Source organism: Simochromis diagramma, unplaced genomic scaffold, assembly GCF_900408965.1.
Source record: "Simochromis diagramma unplaced genomic scaffold, fSimDia1.1 OVJJ01000284.1, whole genome shotgun sequence".
NCBI classification, from domain to species: domain Eukaryota; kingdom Metazoa; phylum Chordata; class Actinopteri; order Cichliformes; family Cichlidae; genus Simochromis; species Simochromis diagramma.
Window position 1 is genome coordinate 3,493,848 of NW_024386871.1, and position 19,908 is coordinate 3,513,755.

Consider the following 19,908-nt stretch of genomic DNA (forward strand, 5'->3'; position numbering starts at 1 on the left):
ATGCTGGCATCTGTCCGAGCTGTTGCTGCAGACTTCCATGTCCACGAGAGCACCATCTCTGATCTGCTTGTTCTCAGTGGAAATCTGACTGGACAGAGGACCTAAGATGATGTGCTCCTACCTGTACTTATGTCCTGTGGATGTTGGGGTTTTTGTTTTGTTGTTTTTTTTTTTTTTTAGTGGGACCGTGCCAGAGTAGCACAGACTTCTCTGGATCAAGGCAGATCTTGTCTCAGACTTCCCTGGCTAGCATTTAGACCCCATATGTCTCCTGTTAAATGTGACCTGGACATTCTGGGTTAATGTATTCATCAGAGCAAGCTGCAATCATCCAGGAATGGGGAACAGTTCCTCAGCAATAGAGCTGGAGTCCTGTTTGGGTCAAGCCAGAGCTTGTTTCAAATGTCTATACATTTCTATTGTGTAGTGTTTGTCTTGAATGTCCATTGGAAACACAAACTTGCATTTCTCTTTTTGGTTTTTGTGTATTTGTTGCATTCCTTGTTCATTGAGGAGTGGTGTATCTGCTTTTTTAGCCTCTGATGAGGATCTTGGCATTTGGAGCGCTGATTTGAGTTCTATTTTAAGACCCATCAGGAAATGGTTCATCGAGCTGTCTACCACTTTTTTTTTTTTTTTTTTTTTTTTTTTTTTAAATGGCTTTAACTCATCTTCCTGTTTCACTTCATTTGTCAACATTTTTATCAACACTGTGTAGCTCTATGCAGTCTAACACAGTGCAGTTTAATGTGTACATGCGTTCTTTGGATTAATTTTAAGTACTTGTTTTTCAGAGTTTATGTAACTGGGAGGTAAGTAATACTCGTGACAAAGTGAGTCCTCGGGGGCGATAATTTATGTTTTCTCCTTAATCTCGCAGGTTCTCATGTGCCCAGAGCACGAGATGGAGAAGGTGAACATGTACTGTGAGGTCTGCAGGCGTCCCGTGTGTCACTTGTGCAAGCTTGGAGGATCCCATGCTAACCACAAAGTCACCTCCATGAGCAGTGCATACAAGATCCTCAAGGTAACACATTCAGACCTTTTTTTTTTTTTTTTTTTTTTTTTTTTTTTTTTCCCCCCACAAAGTTGGTACACTTGAAATTTTATTATTTAAAAACTGGTAATGACTAGGTAAACTGTAGTGAAAGATAAAACAATGATTTGAGGTTTTGAGAATCCTTTAAAGGCAGATTGTTGTGCAGAAGTTTGGTGCCAGCATAATTGGACTCAAGTAAAAAGCTTTTTGTCCACGCTCCCCGTCATCGCTGAAGTATGCAACAAAAGAAGTTCAGAGGCAGCTTTTTTCTGTAGTGGGCCACACACCGACTTGTTCCTGGATTTCATCTCCTCTGCTGTTGTAATATTAATGCTTGACCTGTTCCAGTGCTAGCATGCACACTGTAGATGTCACTCACTGTTTGGAAACTTAAACCCAGGCTGGCTAATTGAGTTCAAACTCCTCTTGAGAGCTTTCCCTTTCAGCATGATTACCTTTAATTCATTTTAGTGTTTTGTTTAGTTCACGTGGAGACGAAAATGTCATGAGATTGTGTTGGCAGCTGCTGTCACAGCAACCACACACTCCTAAAGCACAATGAGGCTATCAGCAGAATAGGTTTTAATTAAAATGCATTTAATAGTAATTGTTTTGTTGGCCTGAACGTCATCCTGCTTAGAGGGATTTATTTAACAGGGCTTAGCAAGTCGAGGCAGATTTTGTGAAATTCTATATGCTGGTTTGTGTCGATACAAACATATTGGTGTTTAATATTTAATGAGACCATTTGTTCCATGTGATTTTTGTGTGCGCTGCCTTTGAGTTCTTGGGAGGAGTATCAGATGTCCTGATCAGTCCCAGAAACCTGTGTCAGTTATAATTTCTTTGAACAGAAGTGCAGCGTCACTGTGTCCGGAGATGTCCGTCAGTAATAAACTGATTTATTGGACCCCTGTTTTTGATGAGCGTCTCAAACTACAAAACCTTTTCTTTTTAAAGTGGTGCCTGTTACTGTTTTCTTTCCCATAAAATATGTATTTTAAGGTTGTGTTATTAGTCTCATGCCTTGTGTATGTGCCAGCAAGTATAAGGCTCTGTGAAGCTCACTGTAAATACTGAAATGCTGCTGACTTTTTTTTTTTTTTTTTTTTTTTTTTTTTTCTCTCTCTCCCTCCTCCCTCCCCAGGAGAAGCTGGCCAAGAGTATCCATTACCTCATCAGCAAAGAGGACCAGGTCAGGACTCAGATTACTGAGCTTGAGGTGCTCATCAATAAGACTGAGGTGAGAGGGCTGACTCATGCTGCTGTATCTCTCACATCCTTTGATGTTACTGTATGCTCTGCAGACTTTTTTTTCCTTAATCATCAGTTGTAGTCAGAGGAAAAAGACCTGGAATTGGGTTATGGTTATTGCATCATCTCTGAGGTTCTTTGACTGTCAAAGTGCACACAAAATGTCCATAGCAACAATTCCAACTTTATCATCTGCAAAATCCCTGGACAGTGTTAAATCTATAAGGAGCAGAAGGTGGTTAACTCACTCACTCACTTACTTGTTAAAGATGCTGAGTTTGATTTTGGGAGGAGAGAACAAATTTTGATCCTGGATAAATGGGGGGGGGGGGGGGGAAGTTGCATCAGGAAGGCCATGTGGTGTAAAATCTGTGCCAAGTCAAACATGTAGATCTGGCCACTGTGGCGACCCAATGAGGAAGCAGCTGAAAGAATCTGTAACTCAGGATGGAATAAAAGGGCCGGTTATCACTATACCGCTTTTTATCACATTTATGAAGGTATCATGAACTTTGTTCACACTTTTAGCACTTCTCTAATCAGTTTGTGCCAATAAAGCTGCTCCTCCTCCTCCTCCTCCTCCTCCTCAAGAAGGAGGAGCAGCTTTATTCTGTCTAAACCTTTTGAATCTAGTCAAATTGATGATGTTATAGCGCAAAACAAATGCATCTGTTAATTCCCGTTGATAGCTGCAGAGAACAAATTTTAATACGGCTCAGTCGAAAGCAGCCCGAGTCGAACAATTACACACAGTCTTTGTAAGAGTAAGCAGCATCATTGAACAAGCAGTATGCAAACCACACAAACAAGGAAATGCAGGATTTGGTTCCCTCACGCAAGTCTGGGTTTTTAGTGTCTCAGCTGGTTCCTCTTTTACTTTGATGTTGGTCATAGATGACGAGCGCTCAACATACCCATGCTTTCAGTTTTGTAAAGGGCACTGGGTGTGTGAGCAATAGGTGATTGTTATGCTTTTAATTTTTCATTTTGCAATTGATGCTTCTGTCTCATTGAGTATAAATGGGAGTGACTTTTTTATGTTGTTCAAAACTAAACAGAGGCCTTAATTCATTCATGTTTGCTACTTATGTGTCGAACAATGGCTTAGATGAGATGAGTTCAAAATGTTGAATGTCTGCAGCTGAATTACAATAAAATGAAATGCGTACTGTCAAGGTTCATTCAACAGTCTCGAGTGGAAAAAGTGAGGAATCGATGCCCACTGCTTTGTTTTAAATGATCATAGTGGCAATGACTTGCACTCTGGCTGGCTTAAAGAAATGTCTGCTTATTGCATCTAATGTTAGTTTAAGATGATGAGAAACTTGTCTTTTCCTTAAAGGAAAATGGCCAGTTAGCAGAGCGTCAAGCCAACGAGCACTTTGAGCGCCTGTTTGAGACTCTGCAAGAGAGAAAATCTGAGATGCTGAGGTCAATCGAGCAGTCTCGTAACCGTCGCATGGAGCAGCTCAGAGGCCAGGTGAGACTTTGATTTCTCTATCTCATGCGTCATATTTGCATGAAGTCCATAATAAGTACTTTGAACTTTTCTAGAGGTTTTAAAAACTAGCCTGACTTCTCAAGATGCTGTCACAATTGTAACAAACACTTATAACTGACTTATAAATGGTATTGCCCAGGTGGAAGAGTACCAAGGTATGCTGGAGAACAGTGGGTTGGTGGGCTATGCTCAGGAGGTGCTGAAGGAAACCGATCAATCCTGTTTTGTGCAGACTGCGAAGCAGCTGCATGTCAGGTATGCAAATTGGTGAGATTTACATCTATATTTCATCTGTAGAGAGATTCACGTCCCTCAGCAGGCGTACATGGAAAGGTTCAGAAACCAGAAAACTATAATCTTCACTACAGTCATCTGTTTAAAATGATAACATTTAGGAAAAAAGTACAATAATCGAAATGATTGATAATGTAACAAAGCTTAGAGATGCAAATGGTGAGCAGTAAAAGCTGCCCGTATATAATCATCTGTATTATTCGTGAGGAAAGCTGCACTTTTGTGAAGGAATAGTTGAGCAGTGCACTTAAAGCAAATATGAGCTACAGAATTATGAAGTTAAATACTGTCAAAGTGATAATTTATGAATAAAGTAACCAAGTATACATTAATTTTAAAAAATGAAGCTAAATATGATTGTTAGGGCTGTCCAACAATTACAATATTGAGTCGCATGACTGTGCATAGTTAATTAATCGCAAAAACTACAAATAACTTTAGCCTTGTCAAAGAAACTATCAGGCAGAGTTTGAAATCTGAACTGAATCATTACAGTTTTTATTCTTCTCTGGATGCCATAAGCAGGTTTTTGTCTATTTTAGATTTGGTTTATTTTTGTGCTGCATTCAATCAGATTAAATGTTTGACTAAAATGTGTCACAAAGCCACGTGTTACTGAGCCACAGGTTACCAAACTCAAGGACAGTTTAAAGAAGACTTGTGCTACAGTGCCAAGTCAGTGCTGTGTATCTCAGTATCCTCTCCTTTAAGCTCACTAATTGATCTCCTTGAGCAGCTTTTGTAAGCTAGAACCTTTTTCTCTTACAGTCATGATAGGATGGTTTGTCCAGTTTACTCTTGACAAAGATTCAGCCTTTAATCCTTCATTGTGCTTATGAGAGACTGTATTAAAAATAGCCAGATGACCCCAGAGTACAGGACTGATTGAAAATACATTAGGGCAATGAAGGCACTCTGTCTGCTGTGAATAGTGTTGCTGTTTTGTGTCCTTACAGAAGTCTATAATTAAAAATCTTACCTTAATGATGATGGTTTCTTTTCTTTTTCTATTATGTTTTAGGATCCAGAAAGCCACAGAGTCTCTGAGGACCTTTCACCCTGCAGCTGACCCCTGCTTTGATGAGTTTGTCCTGGACACGTCCAGAGAAGAAATGCTGCTTAAAGAGATGTGCTTTGGTGGAGGTAAATGATTTCAGAGTAAAGGCAACACTTGGGTTGGCAGAAATGTCATTTATTGAATCATTTCTGACTTAAACCCTGTTTCAGTTGACTTTGATGCACTAAAAGGTGAATCTGTTTACAGGATAGTTTGTAAATATTGTTTTCAGGGGTTTGGTTTGCTCAGTCAAACTCATTTCTGGAAAAACTGGTGGTAAACAGCGAGCTTCTTGATCGTGCTCGGCTGGAAAAAGTGATCCCATCAGTTCATGAAAGAAAACATGGTGATATTTATGCTTCTATTCATCTGTGAGCATGAACACCGGCTTTGTTTGTGGCTCCTCCAGATCATGGCAAAATGTGGGAATATGATGTAGAGCCCTGCCGTTGTATTTCCTTACAAATCAAGTTGGTTAAAACTTGAATAAGTTATTTTTGTTGTTGCATGCAGAGCCATTCAAACTGTGCTATGCTAAGAGGTCAGAGGTCATTTGTAGGCAACCAAAATGAGAGCCGTGACTACACAGATTGTGGATGTTGGTGGTTTGTTCTGGTCTGCTGATTTACAAAGGCGTTTACTGTCAGAAAGCTGCTCAGAAGTTTCCCAGGGCTGAGAATATATATGCTTTCTTAAATTGCATTGGCAACCTGCATTATTCTGACCCATTTCAGGTTTGTCTACCCACAGCCTCAAAATAATGAGCAAACAGTAAGTGATAGCAGACTGATCTCAAAGCAAGACCATACCGGTGTTAAAGCGCTCAAACAAAAAATGTCTTAAATATCTGATCAAGGTACGTAACTGTTCATTATCTAACAAGCTATGTGTACCTAACCTCTCTATATTGATCTGGAAGATTTGTTTTTAAATCTGTTCACCAGTTTTGAGACTCAAAGGTCTGTGAAGGAGTGACCTGGATTATTTAAAGTGCATCCAGGTTATTGTGCAGGTTGCAAAAATGTCCTGCTAAGGAACTGCAAGTCGTCACAAGCTCACTGAAAGGCCGGTCAGAGGCAACGCTAGAACCTTAAAAGATGATGCTCTTTGACATTTATCTGACACACAATATGTGAAGAAAAACTGGAGAAGCTACTCCGGCCTCAACTGCTACATCGAATCACACTCCAAACTCAAATTCTGGTTCAACCCCATACGTTTTAGTCAGTCGTCCTAATTTATACAATTTCAATCAGTATATCCAGAGATTTGAAAAAGCAAAGGGAACATCTTTGGCTTCAATGCCCCCCTCGAACTGTCACTAAAACTGAAGGAATGGAAAAGTGACACGGGTGTCACCTAGGAACCCACTCTCCTGTTTATAAGAAGGCCCAGCTCCAGGCATTTGGCTCTAATCATAGACATGCCCAGGGAGACTAGTTGTATAATTGAAACAGCCTGTGTATCTGAGCAGTAAATGGTTAATAGACTGGTACTTGTATAACACTGTTTTACTTGTACTGAAGACTAGAAGCACTGCAAACTTGCATTCTTTCGAATGACCTCTGGTTGGGCAGAAAAAGTACTTCATACGCTGCAGGAAGGAGCGCTTTCGCAGATCATTCATCCCAACAGCAGTTACTCTATAACTCAATCACAATGTCATAAGTCACTGGACATTGTGGAGATCCACAGTCACCATTTCATGCATAATGGACCTTCTATGTGTATGGACATGTGCAGGTATATTTAGTGTGTAAGTGTGTGTACATGTCTATACTTATACATATCTATGACTTACATAGGAATAGTAGTGGTAGAATAGTTATAACTTTATAGTTTGTCTTGCATATTTCCACAACCATATCCATAATCACATACTGTATGCTACCGTTGTGTGTGTATATAGTGCATTATCTTATTTTATATTTATTGGTATTTTATTTGTATGTTTTGTATGTTCCTTTCTTCTGTCTATACCCGAGCTGAGGTAATGCAAATATTTCCCCACCGTGGGATCAATAAAGTCTTCTTATACCAGATTTCTCAGAAACATACTTAATAGTTTTTGTATGTATATAATCATCTCTGGTTCTGTCAACTTTACAACTAGCCACATTTTATTTATTTAAAAAAAAAAAAAAAAAAGCAGCCATCAAAGTGCTCAGACTGCACAGACCAATAGCTGTCGTCATGGTAGCCAGCTCAGACGTTGTCTGACTTTCCTTAATGATCAAATTGGAGTTCAACACAGCCTTGTTGTGAGTCATGCTTTGACATTTGGCTCTGTTTGGGAGAGGCTCATTCCTCGTGCGCTTTACTTTCTTTAATCTAACTTGACAACTTAATACGTATTAGTGACTGAGAGAAGGTGGTATTGATATTCTCCACTGCATATAGTGATGGTTAGTTGTGACAGGACTTTCAGTCATAGTTATGCAGTGACACTTGATTGGTGTTTGAGGCCATCCTGAAAACTGATAGCAGTTATTTGACAAGCTGCTTCGGTGGCAGTAAAGGCTTTAGCTCTGATTGTCAGATGTTCTTTCAGACAAAGCGCTAGATGGTAAATATCGAGGGATTGAATGTTGATATTTATAGACAGCACTGAGGTCTCTCGGTGCTGTTCAGTGAAACGGCAACTGAACATTATTATTTAGTGCAACTAAATAGCTGGCATTTGTTCCAGTGACCGTTGGTGACATGAATTTGTGATTATGGGCTTTTGTTACTGCACTGAAGAGCAGCCCCGCTCGGTTTGTTGAAAATCAGTGATGTGAGACGTCTCAAAGGCTACCGCTGGCTCGGTGTAGACACTGAAGGAAAATGGTCTGTTTTTCTGTGACTCATGAAGAACTGTTGGATAACGATCTAGTTATTATCTCCTCTATAATCTGATTACGGGCCAGCTTTAATTTACTGTGGTTTAAAAACGATGGATACATAAAAATGTGTAGGAAAAGGTTTCTGTACAAAGGCCACAAGAGCAGAGAGCTGTGGATTCTGTTTTTTTACAGGAGTAAAGGGGGGAAGGTAATGCTGCTGGAAAACGTTTTCTTTTTGAATAGTCAATGAAGCTGTTTAAAGACTTAAGAGAGTTTATATTTTTAAAGAAGTTGCTTGCTTAGTCCTTGGCTTGATTTAAAAACATCCTTTATACAAAGAAAGTCAAATCTGAAATTTAAAGTGTTGCCTGTGTAGCAGTGATGCATTTTCTTTTTTAGAAAAGTGCTGCATGCAGCAGTTTGGCGGCAGCTTTTAATCTAAAGGCCTGCAGGAGCCAGCTTAGTCCAAGCCCATGAGATAATAAGCTGTGAGTGCGCCTGTATACTGCAGTAATTACATTTAAGGAGGTTAAAAAATGACTGCATTATTGGTGGATCCTCTCCCTCATCCTTGTACTGTACTTGACTGCGTTTTTAAAAACTTGGGACTGACAACAAGTGTTTTTTTGTTCAGTGCTTGTGTCTTGTCCATGTTTTCTAGTGCACTCGTCATCCTTTGGATAACGATGCGTTTGTGCTCACTCCTTTTAACCCAGCTATGGCCATACTGTGGCGTATGAACCCCCCCAAAGAAAAAAAGAGCTCTGCTTCTCAAGAGGATGTGAAAGACTGCTTTGTCTCAAGTGTAAATGCCCGTTTGTGGTCAGTTTCAAACTGGAGTTTCTACTACACATCAGACTATGATCAGAGGTCTCAACATTTCATGTCTCTTAAAGGATGTTTTTCATATCAAAGCTTAAAGATTTTGAAGTGGGAGCTGTTGAAAGTCCAGTACAGGGAGCAGGGGAATGATAAAGAATATGAGTCAGAGCAGCTCCCTGCAGTGTAAGCTGTAATGTACATGATCAATAGTGTTTCTTCCGAATCACTGAACGAGGGCTTCCTGCTGAGTCGGATGGCTGACTGCCCCGTTTGGTCCTCACTTGTTTGTCCATCTGTTTGAACAGGTGAAAACATAAAATTTTATTTGTCAGGGTAGCAGATGGCTTTTTTTTTTTTTTTTTTTTTTTTTTTAAAATCAAAGAGGGCCTGTGGTGGTTACTCTTTACTTTCCCTAGTTAATGCTAATCTACATTAAGAATGCTTAATACATTGTGCTTTAAGATTACACAAGCTCATAAAGGAGAGCTGCCTGGGAGAAGTAAATTGGGGACTCGGGATTAGCCAAGTGACTTTGAAAGCTTAACAGCAGTGGTGACACTGGTCAGTGAGGGGGATCTACTATTGTGGGGAAAAGATGACAAAAATGGGAAGGATTGAAAACTAGAAGGGGAAAAATATAACCAAAGGGATGAGGGGAACTCTCACTGGGAGGATGATGGAAGTATACAGAGAAATGCTTTGATCTTGGAGAGGAGCTGTGACCTACATGGTTGCAGTAATTTGATTGTTTCTGGAGGAGAAAAAAAAATTAGCTGAGGAGTGTAACTGAGGGAATCCTTCAAGGGGTTTGTCCTCTAGCATAAGCCAGAAGCAGTTAATATGTAGGTGAATGTAAAGCCATGGAGAGATGGGTTAACAACACAAGCAGGAAATTGAAATGACTGTTGAGAAAATGGATGGGAAGAAACAAAGTGCAGTAAGGGAAAGAAGCTGAGTTGGGTGTAAGTGCATTTCCTGGCTGTGAGTCTGGGAAAAACTCTTAAGCTTCATTATGCAAGATAGTCCATTGTCCTGAGTGGATAGTCTTGATCCCGACAAAGCTAATCTTAGCTATACTTGCATTGCTTCATTTGCTTAAGCCCAAGCTATGTAGCTGAAATACAGGGCTCAGCGTGATTAGAATGCAAGTAATTTGGCTGCTATTGCTGTGTATTTTTATTTTTCTTAAATTCATGAGTCTTTCATCTCTTTAGGTGACTGTAAGTTGCTGTTATCTAAATAAAATTGAATGGTCTGTCTTGCAAATCCTAAATCTTCCAGAACTACTGTCTGCCATGTGAGATTTGTTTTTAAATTTGGGCAAAACAAGCTCTTCCCCAGATTTGTCATTGTTTTGAAAATCTTCATAACAGATGTTAAATGCTATATTTTAGAGGCTTTCCTGGTTGCACAGTTTCTACTTGATTACTTGTTGTTTGGCCTTACTTGTTTGATTATACTGACTGGCTCTATTCTTTACACTTTCTTCCTCTTCTCCAGTTCCAGACCCACCTCTGATTGACCTGTCCAATAGCAGAGTCTATAATGAGGCCTCAATCTGCTGGAGGCTCTCTGATGACCACCTACCTACTGATCACCACATGCTTGAGTACCGCAGGTGAGTGCAAGCATGACTTTGGGAGTAAAGGGATGTGTAGCGCCACGGATGAGTTGCAGATACTTGAAGGAAAAATATAATTTTTCTCCAGACTTGGAGGCCCAGGCCAGTCCCCATCCCAGGAAGATGGTGAGGACAATGGTGTCTGGAGGGCCACAGACAGAGTGTACGGCCCCAGCACCATGGTGTGTGACCTGGAGCCTGACAGTCTGTACTCGTTCAGAGTACGAAGCTGCAGGAACTCCATGTTCAGCCCCTACAGTCCTGAGGTCACCTTCCACACGCCACCTGCACCCGGTAAGCCTGAGACGCATGATTTATTCCAATTAGTTAAAAATTAGTTGCATTTCCCCTTCAATCCTGTGTTGGTTCTTCTGCTGGAGACAGAAGAGTAAAAGTGTTAAAGAATGCGGTGACTTACTCAATTCAAGCTGTTGTTTGTTGTTGATGCTGAGCTCATTAATGACTTGCCACGCTGACTACTGGAGGACCAACCCCTGTTATTGGGCCTCTTTCTGGCAGCAGCTAAGCTTTTTCTATCCCCTCTAGTTCTCAAAGCACGTCTGTGCTGAATGCTGTGCTCGACTTTAGGGAGATTATAAAATGATGGATGTTCCACTGTTTTTAAAACATTTTTGAATTTCCTTACAGCATGCAGGATGGAGGTAATGAAGCAGAGTGGTGGTGCAGTTTATCACCATAGTAATGGCTTTTGTTTCAGATTGCTGAAACCAATATAGCTTTTGTCTGTGTGCGTGGGAGTGGATGGCATACAGCATGTCAGCTTGGAGAAGAAACCTGCAGTTGCATCTGTTGCTGGCATTCTTAAGCTTTCCTCAAAGATGCAAGGTGGAATTCATTAAAAAGGATTATCATTTCCAGCCATCTGCTGGGCTTGAATTCAAATGGAGCCTTCCCAGTAAGGGACTGTATCACTTTGATTTACATCCTGCTTGGAAGGTGTTGGTCTCCTCACTTTGGGCTGTTTTCTCTGGGTGTATGCTATAATTTCAGGAGTCAGGAGGTTTGCAGAGCCTTTTTTGTAATGAGTCATCCTTAAAATCTGAAAATCTCCAGGCTCCACCACTCTGTCATGCCAGGAGCCTGTATCAAAATCAGCTGTAAACATGTTGCATCCCCCTGTGATCTGATAGGCCTGCGTTTTGATTTGCGGATAAGTGTTGTTATTTGTGGTGTTTTGTTGTGCGATCGGAGCGTCCACATTCCTGTGCTGTCTGGTTCGTGTGAGTCTGAATGGATGGACTCTGTGTGCGTCAGTAATGAGGTGGAATTTCAAGCAAGGGAGGGAAAAATGCAAAAGACAAAACCTACACCCTTGTAGCTCCTGCAAGGAGCTGTTTATGATGTAACAGCTTCAGTTTAAGACAGCCTGATGTTCCTATGAGATGCTAACACTCTGCCCCCAGCCAAGCAGGTGACTGACATGTCAAACATTGACATGTTAAACTTTGCCTGTTCTAAGTGCTCATAAGTTGATATTTACATGAATTTGATTTAAAATGATTATTAAAAAATGGTTACCTGGAAACTAATTTCAAGCTGCATAAATTGTATGAGCTATCGTTTCTTTAAAGATTTAATAAATGGATGGTAGCATCCATGTTTTATTAGGAATTTTGAATAATGCTTCCATCCAGTGTTGTTCCTATTTGCCCCCCTGGCTGTGGCAAGAAAAATGCAGATGGGCCTGTCGGACATCTAGCTTCAGGAGCAAAAGCATAAAATATCTGTAAACCAATGACATGATTGTTGTTCTTAGCAAACCTGACTTGTCAGTATTTTTTTTACCTGGTTACTCATCAGTGTTGCATCATATTTTTAAAGAAGGATGAGCAATTGACACCAGTTACAGAACCTCTGTTTATTAATAAAAATTTACTTATGTTGATTTATGATTCAACTGTTTAGTGAGATCAGGGAAACCTTAGACCCACTGATACCCAGATCGATAACAAACATAAAAAATAATAATAATTTGGTCATTGATTGGAAGTAGTAGAAATAAGTTTTTACATTTTAACTTAACTGAGTTTTCTAATTAAATCGACTTGGGAAAAATAAGAAATCCAGTCTGAGACATGGGTTCTTGCACCTGCCTTATGTATCGAGGGAGTTGCAGCTGTTATGTTCTGCAATATTTCCTCCGTATCTTCCACTAAAACTGTACTTAATGAGGACAGCACAAACTGCTTCTTTAGAAATGGTATGGACAAGCACAAAGCATATTGGCCCTTCTTCTTTTTTTTTTTTTTTTTTTTTTTTTCTCCCCCTCCCCATTATGGGGTGCTGCATTCTTTAGGGCTGGAAGAACAGATGGTGGTTTCAGAATCTGGGTTAGAGAAGGTGTGGAGGAAAAAAGGATTTGTAAAAATGGTTAAAGATGACCATTTATGTCAGACAAATTCCTCAAAACCCCCACCTCTATATCTGCATTTGAACATGTGTGTTTTTTTTTTTTGTTTTTTTTTTGTTTCCCCCCCCACAGCCTTGCACTTCTGCATGGTGTCACATTCATTGTTGACGTTACAGTACAAATAGTTGCTGAGGACTTGTAATACCGCAGTCAAATTTAACAGATGGTCTCCTGATGCTTCTGACTCATGCATCCAATGTCTGGAGGGAAAAGTCACCCTGTGTCACTGTGTATGTGGAATCAGTAGTTCAAATGGTGGGTGTGTGTGTGTGTGTGTGTGTGTGTGGGGGGGGGGGGGGGTGTGTGGGGTCTACGGACTGTCTTTAGTTTTTACCCCTCAGCCATTAAAGGCTGATGTGGTATTGCAGTCGGTGGATGGGTGGGAAACATGGACACTCAGGTTTGTGAATGCGATAACTTGAAAATGAAGCGACATAGAACCTTTTATACGTTGATACCGTGGGCATTTCTATTGCAAGTCTTGGACAAATCGGCGTCTCAGTGAACTTGAGGCTAAGGTCAGATATTTAGAATCTGAAAGTTTAGTGAATGCGATAACTAGACAAGGATTTCACCTAGGGGTTTGAACTTTTGGTGTATAACCCTTTAGTGGAATTTCTTGGATGTCAGGGTGCGCAGAGAATATTGAATTCTTCATATAAAATCTAAAGAATGGAAACAGCTCAGGTCACTTTGCATACATATTTCAACATCAGCGATACAAAGTTTATCATACTCGAAAATGGGAATCTACCAGCTTGTGTGCAATATTTGAAACAAATGCAAAGCTAAATAAGACTGCATAAAACTCCTGTCTCGTTGTCTTTTCACACGTTGGGTTAGCTTATACGAATATGATCATCATGCCCTAGTTGTTTAAAGGACTTCCCTAGACGCATGCTAATTAACTAGGTTTTCCCCAGTGTAGGCCTCAGATTGCAGAGAATGGCTGAGTGAACCGGCATAATCATGTTAGCTTGTATGTATCCTGGTGCATGGTAATCATGGCCTTTGGCCTTCAGACTATTTATAGAATACATTTGCAGCCAGATGAGAAATATAGGACATGGTTTCATTAGACTTCTGTCATGGTGTTATAATGATGGTGGTACTTGTAGTTCTTTATGTACATTTTAAGATTGTGTTATAGCACCCTCTTGTGTCAGTCTTTGTCACTTACCCAGTAACAGAATAGAGAAAATATTCACTTTTACGTGAGCTAAATGCTCAATAAGGACTCTTCTTCTGAAACTGGGTCTGTTTGTCCCATTCATATTTCTGATTTCCATGTACTCCTCTTTGTTCACCCTTTTTATGTGTCCCCCTTATCTAATTCTTCTATTCTGTCTTTTTGCATGCAGTGTTTGGTTTCCTGTTCAGTGACAAGTGTGGATTCAGCACAGAGAGGCTCATTCTAAATAAGAGACGGGATACTGTGGAGAGCGTAGCCGGCATGGCCTTCCTGCTCGCAGCCGAACGTGTGCAGACAGGCAGCTACATCGGACTAGATTACATAATTGGGGACACGGGCATCTCTCAGGGAAGGTATGCAAAACACAAACAACCAACACTGGGACTTGATACAAAAATCTCACTGAGCAGTAGATTTTGTTTCGTCAGTGCAAAGTAGGTTTAATTGCAAGATTTTCTGCCAGTTCCCAGGTTTGGTACAAATGAGCCCATTAGTGAATGAATGGGCAAACTGGTCATCATAACCTCCTCTTTCTGAGGTGAAAAAATTGGATTTTTATTTTTTTTGCAGACATTACTGGGCCTTTAAGGTGGAACCATACTCCTACATGGTTAAAGTTGGCGTGGCCTCCGACACAAAGCTGATTGAATGGTTTCACAATCCGAGAGATACCAGCAGCCCAAGGTATGTGCAGCCATACCCCCCCCCCCCCCCCTTATGTTGCTATAATCTATAGGCATGCGGTCTACAGGTGACAAATCTAACCATAACAAATGCGGTATAGCGCCAAGTGTATTTGAGCCATACCTAATCCTGTGATGTAAGAGAACCAGTATAAACTCTTAAAGAGCTTATTGAGACGAAGCTTGGCCTTTTCAGCAAATTAGCCCATGTAAAGGAGAACATTACATAATGCAAATAAATTTGACTTCTATGGTAATTATGTGACGCATGCAAATTGATAAGGACCAGGCAGTGTTCAGACAATGCTTAGATGTTTCCTCCAGATCAATTGCCTGAAATTCATAAGTTCATCTAATAATAAAGTTCTGCATAAACTTTCCAAGTGCAAAACAAATCTTTACCGCTACCTTCCTTTTACCAGGTATGACCACGACAGCGGGCACGACAGCGGCAGTGAAGATGCATGCTATGAGCTCTCCCAGCCCTTCACCCTCGTCACCTTGGGCATGGGCAAACTCATCATCCCGAAAGCTTCTTCATCGTCTAGCTCTTCCACAGCAAACGCACAGTCAGCTGACCCCGGCAGCCGCATCCTTCCTATGCCCCAGCGCTTGGGCGTATGCCTTGATTATGATGCGTGCCGAGTGTATTTTTACGACGCCGACACCATGAGGTGCCTTTACGAGAGGCAGGTGGATTGTTCGGGAACAATGTATCCGGCTTTTGGCCTCATGGGCAGCGGCAAGGTTCAGCTGGAAGAGTTCCTAGCCAGTAAGAGACTGGCCTTCTAAGGAGTGCATTAAGCCTGGAATCCATTTCATCTTTAGTGTGTTCTGGGAAGAGCAGGTTTTATTGACAGGGTGATGGAATACAATTCAGACCATTTTTGAAGGTCAAATCAGGCAGATGTGATTAGGGCACTTGGTCCTAATGTGGAAATGGGATCTCTGCCAGGGACTGGCCCCTTTTTTTTTTTCCTCCCCCCCCCCCCCCCCCCCAGTATTGGCATGTATAATGTATTACCCACACTAAGATAATAACGCTGAATATCAGTGTCTGCATACAGAGGTCTTCGGTAGTCCGTATAGATGTAAAAGGTCTTCTCCATATGCCAAAGTCTCTGGATCTGGTAATTGTATTGGACCTGGTTTTATGATGAACTGCTCAAACTGAGTCTTTTAACATTAAACGCCTTCGATCTTCCTTTCCTTTTTTTTATTTTTTTTTTTTTCAGGTTTTGGTTTAAATAGTGTTTGTTTCAATTAGTGGGTGGTTTGTATTTGCTTTTTTTCTGTAACAATTTACGTTAAGGTAGCAGCATAGGTGTAGATATATTAGTGGACCTGAGAGCCTTGTAGCTAACTGAAGCTAGCGCCTTTGTGCCTTTTTTTTTTTTTTTTTTTTTTTCTTTTGAAATGGATGAATTCTCTCTAGCAACCAGATGTTGACATTAAATACTGGATGTGAGGATTTAGTGTAGGTACAGTTGGCTCAGACACTGGCCTCATAGATATTAGGACTTATTTACTCTTTGTCACAAACGCTACTCCTCCTCACACTTATGTTTAGCTGTTTTTGCACAATAAAATGAGTCTTGCACAATAAATTTTAGTCTTCACAGCTGGATCACTACTTAGTTAGCGTAAACGTTGCCGATATACAGCTATCAGTATAACAGTACACTCTCACAGCTACCTTCACTAACAGATATAAACCCTGGAGTATTTACTGTGATTTGAGACTTTTTGTGTTTCCTGGTTTTTTTTTTTTTGTTTTTTTTTTTTTTGTTTTGTTTTTGTTTTGTTTTTTTTGCTTTCACTTCTGTTGCACAGCACAATTTGACTTTAAACACCATAAAACTGTCAAGGTATCAGAACACCAGGTGCTTACTTTTTGACAGCTGCAAAGTCACAAATGGCTCTTCACCACTGATGCAGTGCCAGTTCTACTTTGGTGCTTTTGAGAACCAGCATAAGCTTTGACAGGTTTGATGCAAATGTTGCATGGCATTACATAAAAGTTGGGGGTCTTTTTTTCAGCCTACATCTGTGAATCCCCTAACTTTCTTGCAGTAGTGCCTTTTGTAGCCACTTACTATGGATCCAAACTTGGGGCTAGCTTTTAGGACCCAGTAGTGCTGTCTAACTCAAAGGCATGGAGCTAGTTGTAGACTAGGCACTGCTTTGGTGGAAATAAAGCATATTAGCCAAAGCTTTTTTTTGGTTCTGGTGCTGACTTGATTGCAACCCACATCTTTGTGGCCTCACAGCCTTTAGTTTCAGGAAAAAAAAACAAAAAAAACCCAGACCTAGCTCTTCAGGTTCTTACAAAAAGTGCTATCACAAATTGCACTGTTTAGTAGCTATGCTGTGTAGCATGTGTCGCTATCAGACGCCAGAGTGGCTGGTTTTTTTTTTTTTCTTTTTTTTCAAAGAGCACACTAGACTGTTCAATAGGAAACCACATTTGTTTTTTGTATACACGCCTACTGTATGTGGTTGCACCTGGGTTTGCTTGTACATGTGTATATATATTTTGATTTCTGGAGGGTTAGGGTCGTCGGTGTGTGTGCGTTTTCTCAGGTTTCTGGCCTCGATTGAGGCTCAATGCTACCTACCTCTGTCCATCAGGCCTGGAAAACCTTAACTACTGTACCTTTCCTTACAGAAACTAGTTTGATTTGATTTACAGCTGTCCACCTAACAGTGCAGTATCTGCCTTCTCTTTCATGTCACGTAATAAGCTGATTGCTTGTGTTTGCTTTTTAATTCCATGTACAGTTTAATCCAGAGTATATTATTTTGGGTGAAATAAAGTACACAAATGTTCATATAATCGGTTGGTGTTTTGCTTGTAGATCACTTTTAATGGAAATTACTGTAAGCAGATGTTACCTGGTTCAGTTGCCTTCTTTGGGAGACGTTCTTGTTTTGGGTCTTATAAACATGAAATTTGCTCTTAATTTTATCTGGATAGAAATTTTTTTTTGTCTCAAGGTGAAATATTTAATTTCTCTTATGGTGCAAAGTTTTATTTTTTATTTTATTTTTTTTTTAATTCCCCCCCCTTACATGTTTATTTTCACTTGAGTCCTCAACATCTTTGTAAAACACTTCTATGCATTTATGAATTGGCAGTGCAGCTTTTGTTTTATTTCCATCACAGAATGTATTCTTAATCACAGAACAAACTGAATGTCTTCAGGTTCTTAATTTTTTCCTGAGTATGTAGTTGTTCCACTTGAGGGTCACAGCACACTCATGTAGTTTATAGCATCCTGATACAAGACCTGTAATCGTAATACCACAGCTGACTCTACATTAAACTGCATCCTAAATAAGATGCTGTTTGTTTTTTTTTTTGTTTTTTTTTTGTTTTTTTTTTTTTTTTTTTTTGTTCTCTTTGCTTACAAATTTTAGAACCAAATATTTTTGAAGGCTGGCTCTCAATCTAATTCCAAGCTAGCACTTTAAAAATCTGTAGCATGTCAGCAAATGTTTGGCTCTGCAGGTGTGTGTGTGTGTGTATAATGGGTGTGCAATATTATTGGGCTGCAGAACTGGAGAGAACACTAAAATTTGCACTGCTAACATTTTCTAGGTTTTGTGGTTTTAAAAAATTGGGCTTTAGCTTGATGCAAAGTAAATGTTGAAACTTTCTTTTGTAAGTGCAACACTGAGATTTTCTATCCTGTATATCGGTGACAGTGCATTTCTTTAGAGAACTGTATGTGGTGTGTAAATGGTGGATTTCTGTGTGTACCACGTTAAAGATTTGTCAGTATACTTTGCTCTGATTCATGTAAAGGCTACACTTTAATTTCTTGTGTGGGGATTTCATGAAATAAAGGTAGTGTTTTTAAAATCAGATTTTCTTGTGATCTTTATGTATTTATACAGCTGTGTGGTTACTTTTGTGGGTATTACAACTGCTGAATGAATCGAACATTGTCCCAGTTACCAGACTTAAAATGTTCTTCAGCATCATCACAAGCCCGGTTACAGTTAAGTCTTCATACTTTACAATCATACTGCAAACAAGATTTTATGTTAGTCTAGATATAGTATGCATTGCAATCAACATTTGAGACTGAACCACAGGATTTGGATAGTAGGGCCAGAATATGACAAACTTGAAACTATGGATCCATCGTGCTCGTTGTGTTGGGGTTTCTCAGTCCACTTTGGGCCCTTAGTATCAGCTAAACATCACTTAGACACCACAGTCTTATCAGAGTGTTATTGCTGACAATCTTTACGTCTTTATGGCCACATTTTAACCATTTTCTGATGTGTACATTTAATTTGAGCTTTGTGACAGAAACTTAGATGAAACTGGTTTCTTGAACGTGAAAATGAGGTAGCTGTACTCGAATGGCCTCCAGTCTCCAGATCTGTCCAACAGAGCGCCTTTGGAATGTGGTGGAACGGGAGATTAACATCATACGTGTGCAGCCGACAGAACTGCAGCAACTGTGCGCTGCTGTCATGTCAGTATGGACCAAAATCTCTCAAGGAATGTTTCCAGCACCTTGTTGAAGGTACACCACAAGAAATTAAAGAAGCTCAGAAGGTAAAAAAAAAAAAAAAAGTGTAACCCAGTACTAGCAAGGTATGTGTCAGAGCCAGCATGTGTGAATCCTTTTGATAACCTGCACACTTTGGCCGACCCCCGATGATGATGATAATAATAATTGATCAGCTCATTCTCCAGTATCTAACAGTTTCACTTCTGAATTTTCAAGCAGGGCTGTATCCAAAGATATACTGAAAATATATTTTTAGTGGCCTTTACCCTCATTTCGAAATGCTTTATTTTGTAAACGTCGTGCATTTCTTTCTTTTTTTTCAGTCTTTTCTTTTGTCTTATCTGTGCAGTGATACTCCAATTCCCATGTGTTAGCAATAATAAAATTTAAAAAAACAAAACATAGCCTTCACATTTTAGCACACAAAAAATAACAAGTTGTCATTTAGGAAACCAGAACCCTGCAATCCTGGTATTTGGTGGTTTCTGACTATAAGGGCACACATCAGGATTCTTTTCTCTTTTTCTTGTGGTTGAATTCGCCAAAGAAAGACTGAATCGTCCAATCATCCACCTGCAGGAGGATGCTGGTCTGTGAGGGTATTGGAGGAGGAGGAGGAGGAGTACGGACGTCACGTTGTCCACGCTCGCTGCCCGTCGT

At 40.1% G+C, this 19,908-nt stretch overlaps 1 protein-coding gene across 6 annotated transcripts in view; it reads left to right on the top strand.

Moving 5' to 3' along the window:
- The window catches only part of trim36 (tripartite motif containing 36), a 31,294-nt gene extending 14,282 nt beyond the window's left edge, over positions 1 to 17,012 (top strand). For 3 of the 6 annotated variants that reach the window (XM_040031712.1, XM_040031714.1, XM_040031716.1), the window contains exons 4-13: positions 881 to 1,027; positions 2,187 to 2,282; positions 3,636 to 3,773; positions 3,934 to 4,061; positions 5,110 to 5,231; positions 10,293 to 10,410; positions 10,502 to 10,707; positions 14,206 to 14,389; positions 14,607 to 14,720; positions 15,142 to 17,012. In XM_040031712.1, coding sequence (XP_039887646.1) covers positions 881 to 1,027; positions 2,187 to 2,282; positions 3,636 to 3,773; positions 3,934 to 4,061; positions 5,110 to 5,231; positions 10,293 to 10,410; positions 10,502 to 10,707; positions 14,206 to 14,389; positions 14,607 to 14,720; positions 15,142 to 15,511 — 1,623 coding nt within the window. In that variant the 3' untranslated portion in view covers positions 15,512 to 17,012. The remainder of the gene's footprint in view (positions 1 to 880; positions 1,028 to 2,186; positions 2,283 to 3,635; positions 3,774 to 3,933; positions 4,062 to 5,109; positions 5,232 to 10,292; positions 10,411 to 10,501; positions 10,708 to 14,205; positions 14,390 to 14,606; positions 14,721 to 15,141) is intronic. The other 3 variants (XM_040031713.1, XM_040031715.1, XM_040031717.1) reach the window with 1 other exon arrangement.
- The last annotated feature ends 2,896 nt before the right edge of the window (positions 17,013 to 19,908 follow it).